The sequence below is a fragment of the Callithrix jacchus genome, chromosome X (genome assembly GCF_049354715.1).
Source record: "Callithrix jacchus isolate 240 chromosome X, calJac240_pri, whole genome shotgun sequence".
Lineage (NCBI taxonomy): Eukaryota > Metazoa > Chordata > Mammalia > Primates > Cebidae > Callithrix > Callithrix jacchus.
In genome coordinates, this window is record NC_133524.1 from 53,567,989 (window position 1) to 53,591,768 (window position 23,780).

At 49.8% G+C, this 23,780-nt stretch overlaps 2 protein-coding genes across 31 annotated transcripts in view; both read right to left on the minus strand.

The window, feature by feature from the left end:
• Nucleotides 1–1,679, minus strand: part of KDM5C (lysine demethylase 5C) — a 49,999-nt gene extending 48,320 nt beyond the window's left edge. For all 19 annotated transcript variants that reach the window (XM_078363981.1, XM_078363978.1, XM_078363980.1 and 16 more), the window contains exon 1: nt 1,213–1,679. In XM_078363981.1, coding sequence (XP_078220107.1) covers nt 1,213–1,362 — 150 coding nt within the window. In that variant the 5' untranslated portion in view covers nt 1,363–1,679. The remainder of the gene's footprint in view (nt 1–1,212) is intronic.
• Nucleotides 1,680–8,332: 6,653 nt separating this feature from the next.
• IQSEC2 (IQ motif and Sec7 domain ArfGEF 2) overlaps nt 8,333–23,780 on the minus strand; it is an 88,010-nt gene continuing 72,562 nt past the window's right edge. For 6 of the 12 annotated variants that reach the window (XM_035289738.3, XM_035289737.3, XM_054251514.2 and 3 more), the window contains 9 exons: nt 23,197–23,319; nt 22,034–22,200; nt 18,707–18,846; nt 17,179–17,304; nt 14,641–14,740; nt 13,631–13,792; nt 11,777–11,950; nt 11,238–11,287; nt 8,333–10,635 (listed from right to left, as the gene is read on the minus strand). In XM_035289738.3, coding sequence (XP_035145629.1) covers nt 9,670–10,635; nt 11,238–11,287; nt 11,777–11,950; nt 13,631–13,792; nt 14,641–14,740; nt 17,179–17,304; nt 18,707–18,846; nt 22,034–22,200; nt 23,197–23,319 — 2,008 coding nt within the window. In that variant the 3' untranslated portion in view covers nt 8,333–9,669. The remainder of the gene's footprint in view (nt 10,636–11,237; nt 11,288–11,776; nt 11,951–13,630; nt 13,793–14,640; nt 14,741–17,178; nt 17,305–18,706; nt 18,847–22,033; nt 22,201–23,196; nt 23,320–23,780) is intronic. The other 6 variants (XM_054251515.2, XM_078363982.1, XM_078363984.1 and 3 more) reach the window with 2 other exon arrangements.

Genomic DNA, 23,780 nt, shown 5'->3' on the forward strand with positions numbered 1-23,780 from the left:
GTGCCCTCCTCAGGTGGGAATAAAGCTTCCTATTCAATTTCAGCCAGGAAACACCCACTCAAAAACACCCTTTTTCAGCACAGCTCAATTTCTGCCCTTGGAATCCCAAGTGATCACTGAATAACGTTATCATCATTTTTCCACCACGCCAGCAAGGCAGCAGCTTGCCATAGCCCTTGGGGGACTTCTAGCCTGAAGCCAGGCCTAGGAGGAAAGCTATGGCCTTTGTTGACCCCTGGGAATCATGTTCCAAAGGGGACGGAATTCCATGGCTCCATTCTGTGCTGGGGCCCAAGAGTGCCCTATTCTCTGGGATCTCCTACATCCTGGACCAGAGCAGAGTAGAAATCTTCTGAGAAGGACTCACACCCCACCACCAAGCTGACAGGTCCAAACATCTCCATAGAACTCAAGTCTGGGGGATGATGTGCAGAAAAAGCCTTCAACAAGGAAAAGAAGGGGACAATTCCCTGAATCCACCTTAAGGGAGACAGAGCAATCCCTGTGAGACTGATTTCCTGACTGGTCCAGCAGGCCAGGATATTATCACAGATGAATTGGCCTAGCAGGGTATGAGTAAATATGAGTCAACCTACGTAGGAATAAACCAATGACCACATCAAACACCCTCATAGTCACAATAATTACCACTTTTCTAGTGCCTACTACACACAGACGCTACCTAGTTTAATCCCATCCTCTAAATAACCATTCCTGGGACCCATTTTACAGGCTCAGAGAGATTACTTCTACTTTCCCAAGGTCACACAGCTGCTAAGCTTCAAAGTGGAGTTCTGAACTCAAATCTGTCTCCCTTCAGGTCTGCGAATTTTCTATTAATACTATACCATGCTGCCTGCCTTAAGGGAAGTGATGACAACAGACTGGAGAAACGCCTTATTTTTACAGCCTCAACGTAAGAGGCCCGGGTTAACTGAGATGTGCGGGGTGCCTCTCTGGGAACTCTCCCCGTCCCACTAGGAATCCCTGTCTTAAACCTGGAGTGATTCTGAAGAAGGGGGGTGGGGGTGGATCTCTGACTCCAGGTCACCTGTGGGCCTCACACCACAAGAGGATCCCCTGGCCCAACATCTTTTTCCGATACGCGCCGCATCCACAACGGTCCCAGCCACCCCCTCTCCCCACCTCGAGCTGCCCTCCGCCCCAGACTTCCCCGCCTCGCCGCCGGCGAAAACCGGCCCCGGGGCTTACCGCGGGTGGGCGGATCTTGCAAATGCCCGACTTCTCTGCGATGGGCCTGATCTTGGCAATGTAGCCAAGAGGGTCTCGGAACTCAGCCCAGCTAGGCTCGAACACCGGGCACTCCGGGGGCGGCAGAAAATCGTCGGACCCCGGATCCATGGTGGGCCCGAGGTCTGGGCCAGGGATCAGGAGGGCTTGGACCGCCCTTAAGGACTCATGGCGCCGCCGCTATTTGAAACCGAGGCAATGCTCGGAGGCTAGGCCCTAAGCGGGGCAGCCGCCGCCCGCCGAGGGCCTAGGGGGGCGTGTAGCTGTCGTGCTCTGAGAGTCTCAGGCTGATGCTACTGCTACCACCTCTTCGTTCTGCTCCGTTTCTTCCAAACTGCGCTGTTGCCTCCCCACTACCGCAGCCTTCGCCACCAGTTACCTCCCAAACGCCGCGGCCTTCATCGCCGCCGCCGCCATCTTGGTTTGTCAGCGTCTCCCCCCCCTCCCCACACCACAACAAACCGGATCCTTCCGCAGGGTGTCCTTCCGAGCCTCGTATGCCTTGCGTCACACCAAGCCCTAGGAAACCTTCATATAGTGGAGACTGAGCTAAATAGGCTGGTATGGATTTCTATTTGGAAGGGGTTACTCAAAAGTGCCACCCTCGACTGAGGGAAAATAGTTCATTGCAACAGCGGAGGAACAAGATTGTAATTAGTCTGCCGGTTCCTCTTTCCGGATGGACCGGCGGTGCACGTTTAAAGGCCAGTGATGCGCATGCGCGTTATGGAGACAGACCGGAAGAGGAGCTGGTGTCCGTGGGTGGTGGAACTAAACCGGCACTCCCTCGCAAACCTCAACCTGGTTGCTACGCTAGCCCCGCCCCAGCGTTCTCTGTCTTTTCTCCCTGGTCTTGCCTGTGTGGGCCTCGGAAGGCGGCTTTGGGAGCCTGATTGCAAAGGACCCCTTCTGCTAGCCCACGGGATTGGGGGGAAGATGTACTAGGCTCCAGCTCTAGACACTGACACCTCTCGGGCTTTGAAATAAGGAAGGAAGGCAGCTGCTTACTCCCCGGGGATTATGGACTTTTAGAATCCTGGGGCCCAAGTAAATGAAGGAAATCTTTATTTCATCCAAGATTACAAGTAGAGAAATGGGGTTTCCATTCTTATCCCCCAAAGTCACTGGTAGTCAGCATTTTAATAACTGCTTTCAACTGTTCTGTATTCACTTTTACCGTGTACACATTTGTGGCATATACTCCTACAAAATAAGCCTGTGTGTTTATATTTTAACTATGGATGTTTAGCAATGGCGTATTTATTCAGTGCCTACTGCGTAAAACACCTGTTTGCCCATTTGTGAGCCTGCAGTGTACTTACCAAACATTTGTGTACTTCGATTGTATTTATTCTGTATAGCCCTTGTGCATTTGGTACCCACTCTATGTACATTTGGTCCTATCGTGTGCATATTCCTTGAGCAGTTTCTGAATAGGTACATTGCAACTACAGTACTTTGAATAAGTATCAAACCAGTACTTTGTATACATATATGAGAAATCTACTGATTGGAGGATCATCTATGTCATTCATCAGCTGTGGACCTACTGCATATAATTTGAGCACCTACTGTACACATATTTGAGTACTTGTGTACATGCCGATTAAGTGCTTTTGTTTTCTCCCTTCAGACTATGAATTCCTTAGGGGCAGGGAAAACGTGGCCTTATACATCCTTAGCACTTCACATGTTAACCAGTAAAAGAATGTTGAGTAAACAAAAGCAAATGAACAAATGTCCTTAGTATATATTGACTGAAAAATCTGCATACTTTTTGCTAACATTTCCTGTTTAACATATTAAATGTCCACTATAAGCTTGAGGTGGGTAGGGAGTGTCATTCCTTCAAGCAGTTAACTGTTCTTAATGAGATACTGGGCCTGGCACGGTGGCTCAAGCCTGTAATCCCAGCACTTTGGGAGGCCGAGGTGGATGGATCACGAGGTCAAGAGATCGAGACCATCCTGGTCAACATGGTGAAACCCCGTCTCTACTAAAAATACAAAAAATTAGCTGGGCATGGTGGTGCGTGCCTGTAATCCCAGCTACTCCGGAGGCTGAGGCAGGAGAATTGCCTGAACCCAGGAAGCGGAGGTTGCGGTGAGCCAAGATCGCGCCATTGCACTCCAGCCTGGGTAACAAGAGCGAAACTCCGTCTCAAAAAAAAAAAAAAACAAAAACAAAATCAGATACTGTGCTAATTAGGTCCATCCTGCCTACTTCAAGACTGAGCTAAGGACATCCTAGCTGAGGGAACAGGGCACACAGGTAAGAGCTTACACCCTGGGCTCAAAGAGTCATGCCTTGCAGTCCCACCAGCTCTGCCGCTTTCTAGTTTATAACCTTGAAAAAGTCCCAACTTCTGTAACAGAAATGGGGATAATACATACCTTGCAGAATTGTTATACAGTACTTGGCACATAGCCAGCCCTCAGTATCTGGTAGCTGTTATTTTTATTTCTGAGAGTCAACAACCAATATGCCAAAACTCATTAAGAATCTCCTTTGTGTCAGACATTGTGTAGTGCTTTTGTATTTTTTATCACCTGAATCCTTATATTACCTTAAATATTCAAGATCTTTATCCCCACTTGGCTTATGTGGAGACTTGTCCCAAGTAACACAGATATTAAGTGATATCTTTCTAGCTTTCTAGGTGCCAGGGGAAACCTCGGCTCCTCTCCACCAGAAACACAGGTGAATGATCCAACTGAACATCTGTCTGGATAGGAAGCAGGAAAGCTAGGCAAAGTGATGCTAATATCACTAGCCTCTCACATGGATAAGCATCTCATTGTCTACCTGACTGGTTCATACCAATTATTTCCCTTAATCTTTGCAACAGTCTTCAGAAAGATGTAGGTGAATTTACCCAGTCTGTAGATGAGGAACCAAGTTCTAGAAAGATTAAATAACTTGCCCAATGTTACACAGGAAGTTGCTGACTCTGGTCAAATGCTCTTCCTGTCGTTTGCCCTCACCAGGAATAGAGGAGGTGGGGGAAGAGGAGGCTGCTGGGGTGGGAGGTAGGTTGGCAGGGCAGGGCCCAGTCCTTGGAAATATGGGCATGCAGGACCTGGAGGTTGTATTGCCCATTGGTCAGCACCCTTCATAGCTGTGATTGTGGTGGTGGGTGGGTGGGGGGTTGAAGAAGCAGATGAAAAGGAGGCAGAGGCCTGTCCAGAGAAGGGTAAGGAGAACCTAGAAGGTGGGAAAATACGGTAGATCCTAGACTGAAGGAAGTTCAGCCTTCCCAACTAGAGGCAGTTCAGGGAGGGACAAAGAGCAGGAATCAGGAATCAGGAAGTCAGATTTTGGGTCTCAGCTCTACACAGGCTTCCTACAGCCTTCTTTGAGGTCTTTAATCCAGACACACCCCCTGTCCTGGAAGATCAAATAGAAATTACATAGTCTTTGAAGCCAGTGAGATAGAATTTATTCATTTACAAGTATTTATTAAATTTCTACTATGAACCAGACAATTTTCTGGGCACTGGGAATATAATGGTGACCAAGACAGATGTAGTTTCTATTTTCCTGGAGCTGGCATGTACCCACTGAAATCTGCCAAGTACCTCACCTCCCTGAGCCTTCATTTTCTCCTTTATATAATGAAGCTAAATAATCCGTTCCTCACAGTGTTGTTAGGAGGATTAGAGATGATCATCATTAGAGATGCCACTCACCAAGGGCCAGGTGCTATGAAGTAGGTATTGTTATCCCCATCCTACAGGTAAGAAGACTGAAGCTCAGAGAAGTGTAAACTCACTAAAGTCACATGGCTAGTAAGTGGCAGGGCCAGAACTCAAACCCAGGTCTGTCTGACTGCCATACAATTCTGCTTAAAAATAGTCTCAGATAGTGTTCCCCACGTAGTAACGCATTCAGGAAACAGATTTCTTTTCCAAGCCATGGGTCTTGCTAGAGACAAACCGGAGTCTGGGCACTGTGGATTTAAGAATTGGGACACATCAGGGAGCTCATCCTGGACTGGGGGCTGGCTTGGCCTCACCCATTCACCCGTGAGACACCATCTACCTGGGTCTGACATGAAGTTGGTGCAGAGCAGTGACTGGGAGCCTTGTCTGGGCTCGAAAACACACTCACCCCATTCATGTTTTGTGGATCGACTGGGTGACAGTAACTTTGTGTCTCACTTTTTTTATTTGTAAAATAGAGTCTCTTCCAGTTCTGAAGTAGGTTTCAGCTGTTGGTTCTAATTCCTAAATAGCTCTAGAATCCATCCCCTCCCCCTCGCCATCTTCCACTCCTGTGAGCCTTTTACTATCTCTAGCCTAGACTCTTAAAAGAGCCTCCTCAAGGTATCTGTGTGAATTCATGGTCTATTAGACAGAGACAGAGAGAGAAATATAGATGTATAGTAGAGAAATATAGATGTATAGTTTGTGCTTAATATACATAATAAAAAGATTTATCCAAAATAATGTTAATTCAAAATGAATTATGATAGTAGTGGATTATAACTCACTGGTTAAAATAAAAATCCATGACTCCACATTGATATAAGTAAATAAAGTGAGAGAAAAGGCAAAGTAGAATTCTAAATCATATAGAAGGAATGATGGAGCTTGAAAATCATCAACGGATGTTCAAACTTTTACAAAATAAAAGAGCAAGCTCTTAAAATATTGCTGTAATAATACCTAGTGCCCAAATCTTGGTTTCTAAATGTCATTCTCTGCTAAAAAGAAGCAGGGCTCCTTGGGAAAAACAGCTGATTCTGGGGCTGGAGCAGGGAAAGTATAACATGCGCCTGGAGCATCTTGTGGTGCTAGAAAACAGGGAAGGGCTCAAAAAAAGATGGAGATGCGCCGCAGGACACAGGGGCTTAGAGAGCTTCCTACTGGCCAAATCTGGGGCATTTTGAACATCAAAATAAAGAATGATGTTAATGGGTTATATATAACCCATTGAGTAAAACAGACAACCATTAAGTCCATGAGAATATAAATAATATAGAAGGGAAAGCACTCCCTTATAGTGGAAATCTAACTAAGACGTGCCCAGGCTGGGTGTAGTGGTTCATGCCTGCAGTCCCAACACTTTGGGAGGCTGAGGTGGGAGGACTGCTTGAGGCCTGGTGGGGAAGGATCTCAGAGAATGTAATGAAAGGCACATTTTGTGAAGAATGTGTTCTTTTTTTTTTTTTTTTTTTTGAGACAGAGTTTTCTTTCTTGTTGCCCAGGCTGGAGTGCAATGGCGCGGTCTTGGCTCACCGCAACCTCTGCCTCCTGGGTTCAGGCAATTCTTCTGCCTCAGCCTCCGGAGTAGCTGGGACTACAGGCACGCGCCACCATGCCCAGCTGATTTTTGCATTTTTTAGTAGAGACCGGGTTTCACCATGTTGACCAGGATGATCTCAGTCTCTTGACCTTGTGATTCACCCGCCTCAGCCTCCCAAAGTGCTGAGATTACAGGTGTGAGCCACCATGCCCGGCCGAAGGATGGGTTCTTCAAGCCCATATTGCAAGGGTTGGGAAAACCTTCATCAGGGATGTTGGGGGGAGTATTGTGGAGGGGGGAAAGGCACAAGTAAAATACTGAGTTTGGAAGGTACACAGAGGCATTTTTGGGGAACAGTAAGTGGATGGCCAGCGTGTGGGTGAGGAATGAGAGTTAGGACCACAGAGATTGGATGGGCCACCTTGCAGAACACCTCCCATGTCAAGATAAGTGGTTTCTGTAGGTGGCTTACTGTGTATCTGACATGAGGTAGGCACTTCACATGCATCTGTTAACAACTGTCCTGAAAAGTTGTTATCCCATCTTACAGGTGGAAGGCCAGGCTCTGAAGGGGTAAGTGACTTGCCAAATGCAGCATAGGCAAGTCACTGAGCCAGGATTTGAGCGCTAAAAGCTGAGCTTTAGAAAAATGCAACCAAAATCAAGCTGAAGGTGGGGAAATGGTAGTGCAGCTTGGTCCAGCAGAGAAGAAAACTAAAAAATGTTGATCGGACTTGATTCAGGACCCTATGGGTCTAAGCTCTTCAAACCCTCAAGTTTAGTCCATGAGGCAGCATCAAATGCATAGGTGGCCCCAGCTACTGCTTTTGCTAGTTGTCTTCCTGGGACACCTTTAAACATGCATCTAAGGAAGAAAACAAAGAATTGGTCTGAGCTGCTAAGAGTGGGGCCATCCAAACCATTCCCTTTTAGGGGCCATTCCAGATTCTAGGAAGGCAGCAAAATAGTGACTGAATGCTGCTTCTGGGGACTCTGCTGACTCTAACCAAGAACCATGGCTCAACCCCACCTCTCCTGCACTAGGCTAGTGATGCCAGAAACACATCTGTTTTGGAGGGAAGGGGTTTGGGAGGATTGGAAAGGACCCTGAGGCTAGGCTAGAAGTCAGGAAACCCCATCCTGACTTGCTGAGTGGTCTCAGGAGAGACTCTTCCCTTCTCTCGGCCTGTCCCCTTCTCTGTAAATGAAAGGGAGTCCAGCTCTTTGTTATCTAACATCCTAAGTATATATGCAGAGCACTTAAAACCTATGGAGCCCTATACCTTCCAAGTCACTCCCCTAGCCTCAAGGATAGAAATGTAGCCAGCCATTGCAGGGAGGAGGGAGGAGCTCCAAGGCCAGGCCAGACCAGCCACATCCAGGGTGAGAGGAGACGCCCCAAGAGTGGAAGAAAGCATCCATCCTATGAAAGGAAGACAAGGGAACTAACTTGCCCAGCTCCACCCGGGCTGCTTGGCATCCATTACCCCTTGGAGTCATCATATCTCCATGTGGCAATGACTTATCACCCCGTTTTACACTGAGGAAACTGAGGCTCAGAGAGGGTGACTTTCCCAAATTCATATGCCTAGGAAGTGGAAACCCGGGATGTGAACTGGATCAACTCCAAAACCCATACTCTTGCCACTCTGTCCTGCAAACTATATGAAATGAAATAGGAAAACCTCCCTCACACCCACCTCCCCGAAACCAAACATCTCATCCACCCAGGTGCCTGAATTTCTGCCATTAGCGCATTGCCTCCCTGGGCTAAGGTCTCACTCCATGGACTCCACAGTGGGAGGGGGCACAGAAGTAGGAGGCAGAGGCAGGATGTGAGCACAAGGTCTTTTATGAGGCATCAAATATACATTCTTATATACAAGAAGGAAAAAAAGACAATGCCTGAACCCCAGCTCCTCTCCACACAGCCCCTCCCACTGCCATCCTCCCCCGCCCCCAAGCCCCAGTGGCCCTGGCCCTTCATACAGCCAGGGTCCGTCTGTCTGTACTGCAGCCCATAGTGGAGAGGGGAGAGGGAGGCAGGAGCTGAGTAAGGAGCTGGATATGCAGGGCAAGAAGAGGAGCTGGGGCTTGTAAAAAATATATTTATAATAAATAAACAGGGCTGCAAAAGGGCTGGAGAGGCAGCGGAGATTCTGATGGACAGAAGGACTCAGGCATTCTGGCTCCCAGCCCCGGCTCGGATGGCTTCAATCTCTGCCTCAGGAAGGACATCTTGGGCTCATGGTGGCCCTCTGGGAGCCTCTCTCCCCAGGGCTGATGCTGGGTGCCCTGCCCCAGCGAGGTGTGTGTGGGCGATATCTGTAAAGTGCATTGTCTTCAGTTGTAGGTGGGGTAGGTGTAAGGGAATGGGGGGGGCATGCAATATGGGTGAGGGAGGGCAGTGCCCTTCTCATCCCAGACCTGAGCACCCCCCAAAACCTGTCTGGACTTTGATCAGGATAAGAACGTTGCAGGGCAAGGCAAATTCCTGCAGCCAAAGAGGTCTGGGCTGGGGCCTACTGGAGAAAGGGCATAGACTGGCTGGAGAGAGGAAGCACAGCCCCGCATGGGGCCAGCACAAGCAGGGTCCCACCCACCAAGTGCATCGACGGTCCGTGTCCTCCAGCAGGCAAAAAGACACATGGAGGTGTGTGGCCAGGCCCTGAGGTCAGAGAGAGGGCCGAGCCAGCTGAGGTTTGGCCACAACTCTACAGAGCGCTCTCCTAGCCCCACACAGCCAGAGGAGCCCCTGGGAAGTCTTCGCCCCAACAGCTCCGGACACCTGCCCTTCTCTGCCAGCCAGAGCTGACAGTGAATTCACACAGGCCTAGAGCTCTGAGGCCAGAGTTAGATCTCCAGGGAAAGGTGGGGAAGAAGAAAACAGGAGAAAGAGAACGAGAATCTCTGGAAGGCCCTCACCACTCCCCAGCGCTGGAGCACCCTGAGTCCAGGCTTCAAGTGGCAAGGGTCCTCGAATCTGGAAGGAAACCCCATGGCAACTGCTGGGGGTGAGAGGAGGGGTCCCAAGGCAGAGAGGACATGGGGAGGAGGACGTTGCTATGTGTATATATATTTTTGAAAAAGCCGAGGAAGCAGGGAGGGTACAAGGTCCCTCTCCTGTGGTTTCCCAGACTTTCCTGTTCCCCAGCTCACTCTCTCCATTCATCAGACCACGGTGCTGATCCGGCTTGGCTTGGCCTTGGGGTTTGCACTGGGGGGGTTGGTTGTGCCAGGGGGCCCAGATGCGTGCAGCGGGCCATGAGGGGAGGTGGGCGGAAGGGGTGAGTGCGGGGTGTGGGGGGAAGGTGGGGGGAGGGGTGGGTAGGAGGGATGGGGTGGGATGGGTGAGTGCGGTGACAATGGTGACTGGGGGTGGTGGGGGTGGGAGTAGGAGCCCCCTGGTGGCCGGGATCCTGGGCCCCCAGCTGCGCCCGCTGCTGGCATCATCTGTGGGTGGTGGCTAAAGATGAAGTGCTTGGGGCCCTGTTTGTGGGCTGGAGGGTGCTGGGGGGCAGGACTGTACAGGGGCAGTGGGGATGTGGGCTGGTGCAGTGGGTGGCGGCCATGTGGAGCAAACTGAGGGTGTCCTCCAGCCCCCCGTCTGGGAGCCCTGCCTGGCCGGCCCAAGGTATAGTGTTGGGGCCCTGGGACTGGGCCATGGGCGTGGAAGTGGCGATGTGGCCCCACAGGTGGGGCTGAGGCGGGAGGTGGCGGAATGGAGCCCAGCTGGGGCAAGGGTGGGGGCTGCTGGGGAGGTGGGGGAAGAGGGGGCTGCTGGGGTGGGAGGTAGGGTGGTGGGGCAGGTCCCGGTCCTTGGCAATACTGGGCATGCAGAGCCTGGAGCTTAGACTGCCCATCAGGCAGCACCCCCAGGCCACCATGGCTGTGGCCGTGGTGGTGGTGGTGGTGGTGGTGGTGCGTGGAAGAAGCAGATGAAGAGGAGGCAGAGGCCTGGCCTGTTGGCGGTGGTGGCATCTGGAAGGGCCCCTTGCCCCGCTTGCTTCCAAATAGAGAGCCCAGGAAGGATGAGGAGTTGGAGACGGGCCTCTGGCTCTTGTACTCCTCTGGCGGTGGGGGTGGGGGCGGAGGTGGCATCCTCTGGTGAGGGCGTGGACTGCTAATAACAGACCCCTGGAAGTGGGGAGGGGGAAGTCAGGCCAGGCTAGACGCCCTAAACCCTCAGCCCTAAATTCCACCCCTATCCCTGAGGGCTAGAGCTGGGGAGACAGTGAACCCCAAGTTGTAACAAAAACCAAATCACGGTCCTGTACACGTATGTGGAGCTCCCCAGCTTGCAAAGCTCGACTGTCACATCCACATCTCAGCTGAGCCTCAGCTGGGAGAGGAGGAATTAGCGGCACCTCCTCCTCATCCCCATTTTGCAGGTGGGGAAAAGGTTAGGCCCGGAGAGGCAGAGTGACTCGCCCAGGGTCAAAGAGCAGTACTTGGAGGTAAGAGCTTCTCATGGCCCAACTCCAAGGGCATCCCTACGCACCGTTGGCCCTGGGGTTGAGAGGGGGCACGGGAGAGTGGAAGACAGACTGAGAGACAGGCAGAATGAGGACAGACAGAGTTGAGGACAGATGGAGAGAGTGGTTGGCTGAGGGGAGGCAACTGCACGGTTCCCAGCAGGGAAGAGCAGGGATCAACAGGTCCCCTCCTCCTCTGGGGCTCCACGGCCAGCCGGGGCAGGGCTCATGCAGAGGACGAGTGGGGCAGGAGCTGGCACTTACTTCGATGGTGCTGTCCAGCGATCCCACGCTGTTACGCCGCCCCCGCTTCCCTGCACCCACAAGCAAGGAGCCCAGCGTCAGAGCAGCAACCCCCACTCCCTACCCTGCTGGGCTCCAGAGCTGGGCACCAGGCCTGGGCCCCTCCCGGGGACAGACACCCCATTATCCCTTTCCCCCATTGAAGAGGGGGAGGTGGGGAGGAGGAGAGGTAGAGAAAGAGGAGAGAGAGGAGGAAAAGATGGAGAAGGAGGAGAGGCAGTATAGGAGAGACTGAAGAGGGAGAAGAGGAGGAGAGGTGGAGCAGCCAGAGAGGGACCGAGATTGTGGCCCCACTTCACACTCCCTGGCCCAAACGCTGGGCTCCCCCTGCTCTGACCTGGCTCACAGGCCCCCTGTGGCACAGCGCCCAGGGCTCTGGGTGAAGGCAGGGTGCATGCCTGTGTGGCAGGTGGAGGGAAGGCTGGCAACCAGTGACAGGAGGCAAAGAGGACACCCGGTTCCATGTCTCCCCAGCCAGGGCAGGGGCCCAGAGGGCTTACCTGCATCAGAGAGGTCTCGCAGGGAACTGCTGAGTGCACCCCTTTTGAGCCCATCGCCTGCCCCGTAAGTGTCCTCCAGGCTACTGCGGGCCATCGTCCCATTCACCGAGTCCTTGGCCCCTCCAGGCTGTGAGGCGTTAGGCCGCATCATACCTTTCTGCTTCTCTAGCTCCGCTGGGTGGCAGTCAGGAAGACAGGGAGCAAAGGTCAGGAATAGGAGTGAGAGCCCATCTGACTGACCCTAGCCCTCCTTCCGCCTTCCTCCTGCCTCCCTCTGTCCCCAGGCTTCCTGTTTTGCCCCTTGGATGGCTAGCACTTGTCTCCCCGCCAACTGCAGCTCTGTCGCCGAAGCACCCTCAGTGCCCAGCTCCCATCTTGCACCCTCCCTTCCTGCTCAGCCTTCCCTTCATTCCTCTTGGTGCCTGCTCTCCCTGTTCCCTTTCCCTCCTTTCACCCTTCTGACTTCTCCCCTCCCATGCCCTCTTGCAGTCAGGTCTCCCAAAGCACCCCTGCCCTTCAAAATAGAGCTTCATGGCAGATGGTTCACAGTAGGGACAGGAAGGCCCTTCTAGCCTATGGCAAAGGGCAATCTTTCCAGAGTTCGCTCAGTTCTCAGATACCTCGCTCCAGAGCAGAAGGGCTCCTGGAAGGGCAGGAGCAGAAAACTGACAGGAATCAAATTCTCTATTATGTGCCAGGCAGTATGCTGGGCGCTACACATACTTGATCTCTCCCAATCCTCACAACAGTTCTGAGGTCAGTATTAGCATCCACATTGTGCAGAGGAAGAAACTGAGAATCCGAGAAGTCTTAGAGCTTGCCCAGGGTCATACAGCTGGAAATGGCGGAGCTGACATTCTGGAAGCAGGTCTGCCTGATTCCAGAGCTTGGGTGCTTCTGGCTTCCTTACAGCCCCACCTCCCCACAGAGCTCATAGAAACACATGTCTACTGGCCTCCCCTCGTCTTGGGCTGCTAATCCCTCTCTCAGGATTTCCCCAGGGTCTCAAAGGATCTGGTGAACTGAAATTTCTGTCCCTGCCTTGCTGAGAGTAGAATGGCCCTGGAGCTGTGAAGGCCTCACCAAGGAGCTGTCCGCCGCCTCGTCTCTCTCTTTCTGTCTGCCTGCCTCTTTCTCCTTAACACCATGTTACTTAACTGTGACTGCTTAGCCTGGAGAAGAGAAAACTTGGAGGGCATCGGGAGGAATGAGATGTAATCACTATTTTCCATTATATATATATATATATATATATATATATATATATATATATATATATGATCAAAATAACTTGGTATGGCCCCTGGGGTTTGAGAGGATAGGCCAGTGGGACTCAGCTCAGGAACTGATATGTGGGCAGAGGAAGAGAGAGGGTGGAACAGGGAATACAGATTTTTTGAACACCTAAGATGTGTTGGGACATTTCGGCTACCTTGTCTCATTTCATCTCCATGACTCTGTGAAGGAGATTTCATTACCCCAATTTTGTGTAGGATGGAAACTGGGGCTTGGTGGGTTAGGCAATTTGCTCCAGTTCACCCAGACAATGAGTAGCATTGTACCTGGGATCTAAAACTATAGTTCTACCTCCAATACTCTGATTCTTCTCCCTGATACCTTTCACTAGAAGGAATAGTTGGCTCATAATTAGAGTTTGGGATACTAATGGGCTGGGAGGTAATGAGCCCCTTGTCACTGAAGGTATTCAAGCAGAGGATGAGGAATTCTTGGAATGAGGATGAGAAGGTGGGACAAGCTAACCCTCAACTCTGAGATTCTCAGAGGATAGGATTCCTGGTTTCTGCAGGGCACTGTTTCAGGAGAGCGGGGAGGAGATGTGGCTGGGCTACTCACACTCCACACGGTATTTCTCCATCTCCTGCACCTCTGCAATGGACTCGCGCAGGTCGGATGTGAAGCGCAGCCGGTCCTGGAGGCTAGGGGCATTGAAGATGATGAGGACTTTTCGCTCCCCGCCAGGTACTGCAGACAGCAACTTGATCCCAAACTGGTAATCTGTGGAGAAAGGAGAGACAGGGCACCTCTGTTGGGATTGGTGCAAGGTGGCTCAAACATGGTCTTTTTTTTCTAAGACAACATCTCTCTGTCACCCAGGCTGGAGTGCAGTGGCGCCATCATGGCTCATTGCAGCCTTGAACTCCTGGGTTCAAGTGATCCTTCTGCCTCAGCCTCCCAAATAGCTGGGACCATGGGCACACACCATATGTGCAGATAATTTTTTTTATTTTCAGTAGGGATGGAGTCTCACTATGTTGCCCAGGCTGGTCTCAAATTCCTGGGCTCAAGTGATCCTCCTGCCTCGGCCTCCCAAAGTGCTGGGATTACAGGTGTGAGCCACCACACCTCGCCTATGAAATAATTTTTCTACTGTCTAACTCTGATCATGCCTCTTCTCTGCTTGAGCATCTTTAGCAGCTCCCCTTTGCCCAAAGCCCCCAAACCCCTGGTAGCCGTGGCCCCCTTACTCCCCATACTGCAGGATGTAAACTCACGGAATTCTGCATTGGTCTCTCGAAACCCTTTCCTCCTCACCTCTGCCTCAACTCACAATGCTTCTGCTGCCTGGAATGCCACCCAACAAAGCTCCTCCTGGTTCATCCTTCAGAGCACAGTGTGATCACCATCTCTTTGGCCCACCAGAGAACTCACGCAGTGTGGTTCTCTGCAAGACCATGAGCTTACCAGGGGCTAGACCCAAGTCATACTCCACCCTGCCCTGCCCCTCGTCCTGGAACCAAGTAGGTGCTTTGAAGAACCTTAGTCCTGTTGTAAGGGACTCCAAAAACTGGAGCTGGTATGAATGAAGGAGACTCTCAGGAGGTAGGATCCAAGAAGGGACTCACATGAATTCTGGAAGAGCTGCATGTGCATTTCCACGAGCGGGAAAGACTGACGGAAGCTGTAAGTCACCAAGATCTTCTTCTTCTGGAAAATTTTGGTGACCTTTGGCAGGGGTGGGAAAAAGAAAAGAGGCAGGGTTTTGGGTGGGGAATTTCCACGTGGCACCTATTTCTGGTAACCACTCTCCCCTCCCACCCCATTAACAGACATACACACAAAAACACACATACCCACAAGCTGGGGAGAATGGAAGCTTGAGGGACAGAATGAGAGACATGGAAGAAAACGCAAGTTCCTGATGTAATGACCATGCACCACTTTTTACCACATTTCCAGGAACTAACTGAATCCTGCTCCCTCCAGGAAGCCAGCTCCAACATCCCACAGAGATTTGTAAACCCCTTTTCTGAGCTCCAGAATGGCGATTCAGTACCTTTCGTTTGTCAGGGGCTATGCTAGTCCTCTGAGTGTGTGATCGCCCCCTGCTGGACTGGAGGGCAGGAGTCTGGTTGTTGGGTTCTGCCACCTGCCACCCAGCCCCACCGGAGCCTGCACTTAACGGCAATCTCTGCTGAACCTACATAGAGAGTTAAGAAGTCTTCCTCTCAAGAACACAACGTCTTTGTCGAGTACTTGGGCACTCTGGATTCAACTAATGCAGGCTGCAAATATCTCAGGTGGTCTGCAAGTGGCTCGTAAAAGGAAATGTTTTGATTTCAGGGTGGTTAGAGTGAACAATGACACAAAGCACTTTTTTAGGTCCTTTGGACTGTGAGCTTCCTGAGAACAGGGACTAAGCCTGATTCATCCTGGCATACCCGGTGCCTCGCATAGAGCTGGACACACACCAGTGTGAGTACCTGAGGGATGTCTGCACATTGATTGTGTGGGCCAGGTCCTCCTTGGGGTAAGGCCGATTCCACATACAACCTCTTATTTCATTTCATCCTCCTGACAACCCTGTGAGGTAGGGGTCCATTTCACAGAGGAGGAAACTAAGGCTCAGAAGGAGCATGGAAGTACTTCAGCTAAAGCAGCAATCCTCAACTTCGGGCAATATTGTCCCAGGGGACACAGAGCAATGACTGGAGACATTTTTGGTTGAAGGGTTGCTACTGGCACCTAACAGGGAGAGACCAGGACCCTGCTAAACATCTTACAGTGCACAAGACAATCCCCGCAAAGAATCATCCAGCCCCAAATGTCAACAGTGTTGAGACTAAGAAACCCTGCTCTAAAGGAGGGAAGACCACAGGGGGAACAGGACCGCTGTCCTCAAATCCCTGGAAAGCTGTCTTGCAGCAAAGAGACAACACTTGTTCTTCGTGATCCCACGGGTGGAGTGCAGATGGTTGGAAGAAACCCATGGGGAGACAGATTCTAGCAGTCAGAGCTGCCTTAGATGAAGGCGGCTTTGTGTCCCTGTAGTCATACATCCAGTAGGCCACCTAGGTAGTTGGACCCTGAAAGTCCCTTCCAAACTGCAGAGTCCTAAGAGTCCCATCTCTAAAAGAGAAACATCTCTACTAGTAATGAGCTCAGTTTTAAGAATCACTTCAAGCATTTTTTTTTTAGATGGAGTCTCGCTCTTTTCCCCTAGGCTGGAGTGCAACGGCATAATCTCTGCTCACTGCAACCTCTGCCTCTCAGGTTCAAGTGATTCTCCTGCCTCAGCCTCCACAGTAGCTGGGATTACAGACGTGCACCACCACACTCAGCTAATTTTTGTATTTTTAGTAGACACAGGGTTTCGCCATGTTGGCCAGGCTGGTCTCAAACTCCTGACCTCAGGTGATCCACCCACTTTGGTCTTCCAAAGTGCTGGGATTATAGGTGTGACCCATTGCACCTGGACCAAGCATTTTTTTTAAATATTGTTTTTATTTTTATTTTGAGACAGGGTGTGGCTCTGTTGCCCAAGTCGGAATGCAGTGGTGCAATCACTGCACACTGCGACCTCCACCTCCCGGGCTCAAGTGATCCTTCCGACTCAGCCTCCTAAGTAGCTGGGACAACAAGCATGCGCCACTGCGCCCGGCTAATTTTTGTATTTTTCGTGGAGACGGGATTTTGACATGTCGCCCAGGCTGGTCTAACTCCTGGGCTCAAGTGATTCACCTGCCTTGGCCTCCCAAGTGCTGGGACTGTAAGCATGAGCCACACCACCCAGCCCACTTCAAGCATCTTGTTTACTGAAGGTTTCCAGACTGACCCTCAGGGTAGCAGATTCACCCTCCTTCCTCAACCCTATGGGCTACTGAGGTGGACAGGGATATTTCCTACCACTTCCCAGGTTGTAAGTCTGTCATCTCCCTTGGTCCTCATATTTTCTACCCCTGTGTGTCTGTTACTACCTCCAAATGCATCTTTGAGGAAAAGGAGGGGTAGAGAAGTCCTGGGTCTTGCCTGAGACTATGTAGATGGCATGGCAGAACACCGCACCCACCACACTCCACACACCAACATCAATGTGGTTCACATCTGACTCAGGAATCAAGCTCACCATCTCCCTCCCATCTCCTCCCCCACAGTGCCCATACCACAAGGAGATCATTGAAGAGGAAGACCTCCCGCTGATGCAACCCTAGCCTCTGGGGGCGGTTTGGATCTGGCACCTCGTAGAGCTGGCAGCAGCAAACCAGTCGACGGTGAGGGAGAGACAGGACCTAGATGGGCATGAAGAAACAGGTGTCAGCAAGGCCAGCCCATCAGCTTCAGGTCTCCTGGCACCTTAACTTTCAACTGAAAGTTTACCTCTCATACATGTGTGTCACTCTGACACAAGGGATGTCAGCAAGTAAGGTCTAAGCTTTTCTGCTACCTTGCCTTTGTCCCTCTGTCTGGAATGTCTTTCTTGCCCAGCTCTGCATGGCCATATTTCAACTCCTCTTCAAATTTCAATCCCGGCCGGGTGCAGTGGCTCACACCTGTAATCCCAGCACTTTGGGAGGCTGAGGCGGGCGGATCATCTGAGGTCAGGAGTTTGAGACCAGCCTGGCCAACATGGTGAAACCCCATCTCTACTGAAAACACAAAAATTAGTTTGGGCTTGGTGATGGGCACCTGCAATCCCAGCTACTCAGGAGGCTGAAGCAGGAGAATTGTTTGAACCTAGGAGGTGAAGATTGCAGTGAGCCAAGATCATACCACTCCACTCCAGCCTGGGTGACAGAGTGAAACTCCATCTCAAAAAAAAAAAAAAAATCAATTCCAAAATTATTTTTTCCAAGAAGACTTCCCTGATTTTTCCAGGCTAAGAATGGCTTTTTTCTCCTTTCTCATCTCCTAAACTGGATCATAAAGCAGAAGTATTATAATATATGTGTCTTTGTCTCACACTCTAACTGGTCTGTGAGTGCCCCCAAGGACAGAGACCACATCTGATTCATGTCTATGTCTCTGGTGCCCAGTAAGATGCTGGGCTCAGTGGAATAGCATCCACAAATGTTTGTTGGCTTAAACATTAAAGACTGTTCTTTTTTTTTTTTTTTGAGACTGAGTCTTGCTCTGTCTTCCAGGCTGGAGTGCGTTAGCATGATCTCAGCTCACTGCAACCTCTACCTCCTGTGTTCAAGCAATTCTCCTCAGCCTCTCGAGTAGCTGGGACTCCAGGCATGCACCACCACACCCGGCTAATTTTTGTATTTTTAGTAGAGACATGGTTTCACTATGATGGTCAGGCTGGTCTGGAATTCCTGACCTCAGGTTATCCACCTACCAGAGCCTCCCAAAGTGCTGGGATTACAGGCATGAGCTACTGCACCCGGCCTAAAGTGTGTTCTTGCTTTGGTTTTCTGCTAACCATTAGCTTGACTCTTCACTTGGGATGGACAGGCAAAGCCCGAGGTGAAAAGGATGCTAATATTTATACAGTACCCACTGTGGGCCTTGGAATGTGCTAGATGCATTCACACAGAGTCACTCAATCTGCAACACAACCTTCTGAGGAATGCATTATCACCCACTCCGTATTGCAGGTAAGGGGCTCAGGGAGGTGCAGTGACTTACCACTCAGTGGCAGAGGCAGACCCGAACCCTGGCCCCTCTGCAGCCTCCCAAGGCACTCACCGGTTTCTTTCCAACAATCATGCGCTCCACAGCCTGCACCTGGGACACATGGTCATCATTGGTCCGCAGTTCACGCCCCTGGATGCGCTGGTAGATGCCCACCAGAAGGTCTCTGGGGATGTCTTCACCATTGTCAACCCCTGGGGGAGGGAGTAACACAGGGATATGTCACATAATTATGGGCACTGCATGGTAGGGGTGCTCCACAACCTCTACACACAGGCACAGGCCACGATAGGACTGAGGGTCAGTGGGTGCCCTTAGCCCCTCAGCTGGGTTTAGGGAATGGAGGGTGTCCTTCAATGCAATAGCCAGTTGCTATATTCCCCGGGGTGAATTCTTTTCAACAACTCAAAATACACTGTAATTAAAATAATCAGTTACTATTGTTTGCCTTCCTAATAAGCAAAAATAATTTTAAATGAAATCCAGTGCTAGTAAAAGTGCAGGGAAGTAGGCATGTATGGTAACATAACTCTTTTGGAAGGTAATTTGGCAAGAACCTAAATGTTAGTACCCAGTGATTCCTCTTCTAGGAATCTACCCTAAGGAACTACTCAGAAATATGTGCAAGATGTATGTACTACAAGAATGTAGGACAGGCGTGGTGTAATCCCAGCACTTTGGAAGGCCGAGCCAGGTGGATTGCTTGAGCCCAGGAGTTCGAGACCAAACTGGGCAACATGGCAAAATCCCATCTCTATAGAAAATGCAAAAATTAGCTGGGTGTGGTGGCGCACACCTGTGGTCCCAGCTACTTGGGAGGCTGAAGTGGGAGGATCACTTGAGCCCAGGAGGCGGAGGTTGCAGCAAACCGTGATTGCACCACTGCACTCCAGTAACAACAACAGAGCAAGACTCTGTCTCAAAAAAAAAAAGGAGAGAGCAAGACCCTGTCTCAAAAAAAAAAAAAGAATACTAAGTGTTACTTATGGGAACAATTTGAAACAACCTAAATTTAAAAAAATAGAAGAACAGGTAAGTATAGTATATCCATTTAATAAAATAATGCACAGCTATTAAAAACTTGACATTTACAAAAACATTTCAATAGCATGAGAAAATTACAGTAGCAAGTGATGTGGAACGAGTAAGATGAATTGCATGTATGGTATGATCTGAACTATATAAAATGTTATGTATGCATGGGGGAAAAGAGTAGAATGCACCAAAACATTAACTATGATTGCCTCTAGGGGACGAACTTTGGGTGATAAAAAGAAATTTTCTAATTTTCAGAATCTCTCAAAATTTCTGAAATAATTATGTATTACCTTCATTTATTTGTTTATTTATTTAATAATTAGAGGGGAGAAAGATACACACACACACACACATATGTTGAGAGAGAGAAGGAAAAAGAATGGATGAATGAATGATGGCAGGATTCTAGCAGACAGCTCCAAATGGCCTCCGATCTACCTCCGTCTTCCCATGTTCACCATCCTTCTCCACTTCGATTGCTGAGTGAAACCCACTCACTCTTCTCTCTAAATACTCTGCTAGAGAAAATGTTTTCTTTGCAGGTTGTGGAGGCTCACACCTGTAATCCCAGCACTTTCAGAGGCTGAATCGAAGCAAGGAGTTTGAGACCAGCCTGGGCAACATGGGAAGATCCTGTCTCTACAAAAAATTTAAAAATTGGCTGGGCATGGTGGCACATGCCTGTAGTCCCAGCTACTCAGGAGGCTGAGGTGGGAGGATCACTTGAGCCCAGGAGTTCAAGGCTGCAGTGAGCTGTGATCACATCACTGCACTCCAGCCTGGGTGACAGAGTGAGACTCTGTCTCTAAAAATAAAAAACAAGAAAAACAGAAAACAAAAAAAGAGAAAATGTTTTCTCCCTTGGAAATGAAACATCTCCTCCTTGGACGGGTGCTAAAGGAACATCCTACGTCACACTGACTTTCTTACCATAGCAGCCTCAGCTGCGCAAACCCCGATGGGCAGCCAATTCGTCTTGTTTTCAGTTTGCTTTTTTTTCTTTGCCTCTATTTTCCTCTTTCTTTTCTGTTTAAATAATCTTGACATCTGTACCATTTTTAGTAGGCTGCTCTTTGGTGATAGGCAGGGCTCGACATCAATAGAATAAGCAAAAAGAGCAAGGCGACACCTTTCATCTGGCATTCAAGTCCCTCGTATATTGGTTGCAATGGACCTTCTCAACCCATCAGTGACCTCATCCCAATTGTTTTTCTTCTTCTTCCTCTTCCTCCACTTCTCCGTCTTCTCCTTCTTCTCCTTCTTCTTCTTCGACAGAGTCTTGCTCTGTCACCCAGGCTGGGTGCAGTGGCGCAATCTTGGCTCACTGCAACCTCCGCCTCCCGGGTTCAAGTGATTCCCCTGCCTCAGCCTCCTAAGTAGCTGTTATTATAGGCATGCACCTCCATGCCTGCTAATTTTTGTATTTTTATAGAGATAGGGTTTCCCCATATTGGCCAGGCTGGTCTGGAACTCCTGGCCTCATGTGATCCACCTGCCTTGACCTCACAAAGTTCTGGGATTACAGGCATGAGCATTCAGCCGTCAATTGTTCCCTAAAGAAAATAAATGTTCCTGCCTCTGCGCCTTTGTTATTCTCACTGCTAGGTAAGCTCTCTATCTCCATTGTGTCACCTTCTCCATGCCGTCAAGACCCACCTTAAAATACAAATACTGCCCCCCTGGGAAGCTAGGTAGAGGTGGGCTCTCCCTCTGTTGAGCTCTGACTGCACTTTCAGCCTCTCTGATGTCACTGCTCACTTTCTGCCTTATGTTAGTTATCTGGGTACAAGTCAACCTCTCCCCAACACGGGGAGCTCTCTCAGAACAGGGACTATGGCAGACTCCCCTTCATTGTCCTTGGCACCCATCATGGGGCTTGGCACACACTAAGTGCTAAGTGTTGACTGACTGGCTGGTTGTTTGTTCAAGTGATAAATGAATGCATGAATAGAGGAAAAGGTACCCAAAATAATTAAATGAGTCCTCAGGGGGGCATAAATAAGAGAGGGAAAGAGGGAGTGAGGAAAGGACAAGTGAATGACTGAATGAATGAATCAGAGTAAGCGTTCTAAGAGTCAGGACTTTATCGTGTTCACTGCTTGAACCCCAGGACCTAGAAACCTGGTACACAGTGGAAGTGCAGTAAATACTCAGTACAGTGGGCAAATGACGAATTGAGAGAATTAATAAGTGAATATCCTAGGAACATCCAGCCAGGGCAGAAAGTGACAGCAACACAAAGTAAGTTCCAAGGAACAGATGGGATATCCTGCATCCTTCCCCACCTTACCCCCCAGTTTCCCTTCCCAGGTGAAGGGCAGGAAAAGCTGATAGGGAAGTCACCTCTCAGGTTCTTGATGAAGTCATCTAGTTTCATCTTTCGTTCAGCCTTGACGCTGGGACTGTACATGTCGGTATTGAGGAGGATGATGGCAAAAGCAAGGATGAAAATGGTGTCTGGGTTCCGGAACTGGCGCACGAGGGCTGGGTTACAGACACAGTACCGCTGGCTATAGGGCAGGAGGGGTCAAAGCCAGATTCAGGAACCAGCCATCTCTGCCTACCCACCATCCACCCAGTCTGGCACCACCAACTCTTTCCTGTAAGCAATACTTCCTCGATCTCTGGGTCTGTCCTCTTCAGAGTTTCCCCTAGACCAGCATGTAAAACTCACAATTGCCACCTTTTGCAGAGCTCTTCCAGGGGGTTTATGTACATTGTTTCATGTAATCCTATCATAATCCTGAAAGGAAGCTACTGGCAGTCCCAATTTACAGATGAAGTGACTGAGGCTCAAAGTGGTGAGGTAACTTGCCCAAGGTAATAGAGCTGGTATATGGTGAAGCCGGGATGAAAACCCAGATATTTCTGAATGCAAAGCAAATCCTTCTCCCATTATGAGAAACAAGTGCTCAGCAACTCCTGTTTCTCTTCTAAATACACTAAAGTGGCGGAGCCAGGATTTAGACCCTGGTCTATCTGATCTCCAAAGCCTTTACGGCAGAGTAAAATGGTTAAGGGTAGACTCAGACACATACAAGTTCAAATCCTGTATGACTCTGGGCAAGTTACTTAACCTCTCTAAACTCCTGATTTCTCTTTTTTTTTTTTCTTTTTTTAAGTTTCTTTTTGTTTTAAACTCCTGATTTCTCATCTGTAAAATGAGAATAACAATCGAAGCGCCTACCTTATGAGATGGTTGTGACGATTCGGTGAAATAATCACGTTAACGTGCTCAGCTCAGAGCACCTGATACCTAGTAAGCACTCCGTGAATGTTAGCTACTATTGCTGATGTTGTTGTTACTTATTGAATGCCCCTGTCCTGGGGCTGAGCTAGATACCTTACGTGCACTACCTCTGATCCTCATAATTGCCTTGTAAGATAGGATTTATCATTTCTGTTTTATGGTCAAGAAAGTATGTGGCTCAGAGAAGTGACTTGTAAATAGTACATCGATGCCCACAGGAGGGAGGGGCAGCTTTGTGAGTGGGAGGCAGGCACACCTGAAGGCTTCGATGAGTCGCTCCACTTTCTGGGCCTCACCCTGAACCCGAATATGGGACTGGAACTTCCGGAGTGCATCATCCAGATCCATGGAGGAGAAGTCCATCTCATCCACCACACAGCTAAGGAGCAGAGAAGGGGGTGTGGTGCTTTCAGTTCCTCTGCAGAAAACCTCTGACCCACCTGGATCTGCTCAAATGGACCAATACCCCCATTGATAGACTCCCAAATTCAGGACCTGTGGCCCAAGCAAGTACACGTGAGGACGGAATGTTTGAGATTGAATCCATCTCAGAAAATTGAGGCAAGGCATGTGGTCACTAAAGGTCCTTTCCATCAAGCCACTCATTTCAGAGACAGGAAAACTGAGGCCCAAAATAGGCCACAGGATGAGCATGTCTTGCCCAGGGCCACCCAGAAGACTTTAGGAATAGGGCCAAGCAAGATCAGACCCCTTTGGGGAAGATGGGGTATGGGAGCAGGAAGGTCTATTCATCCTGTTTTGAAAAGCTTATCTGTGCCAAAGGGACAGGCTGCCCCCTTCCTCCCTCTTGCTGTCCTTTTCCAGGAATCCCTGGCCCAG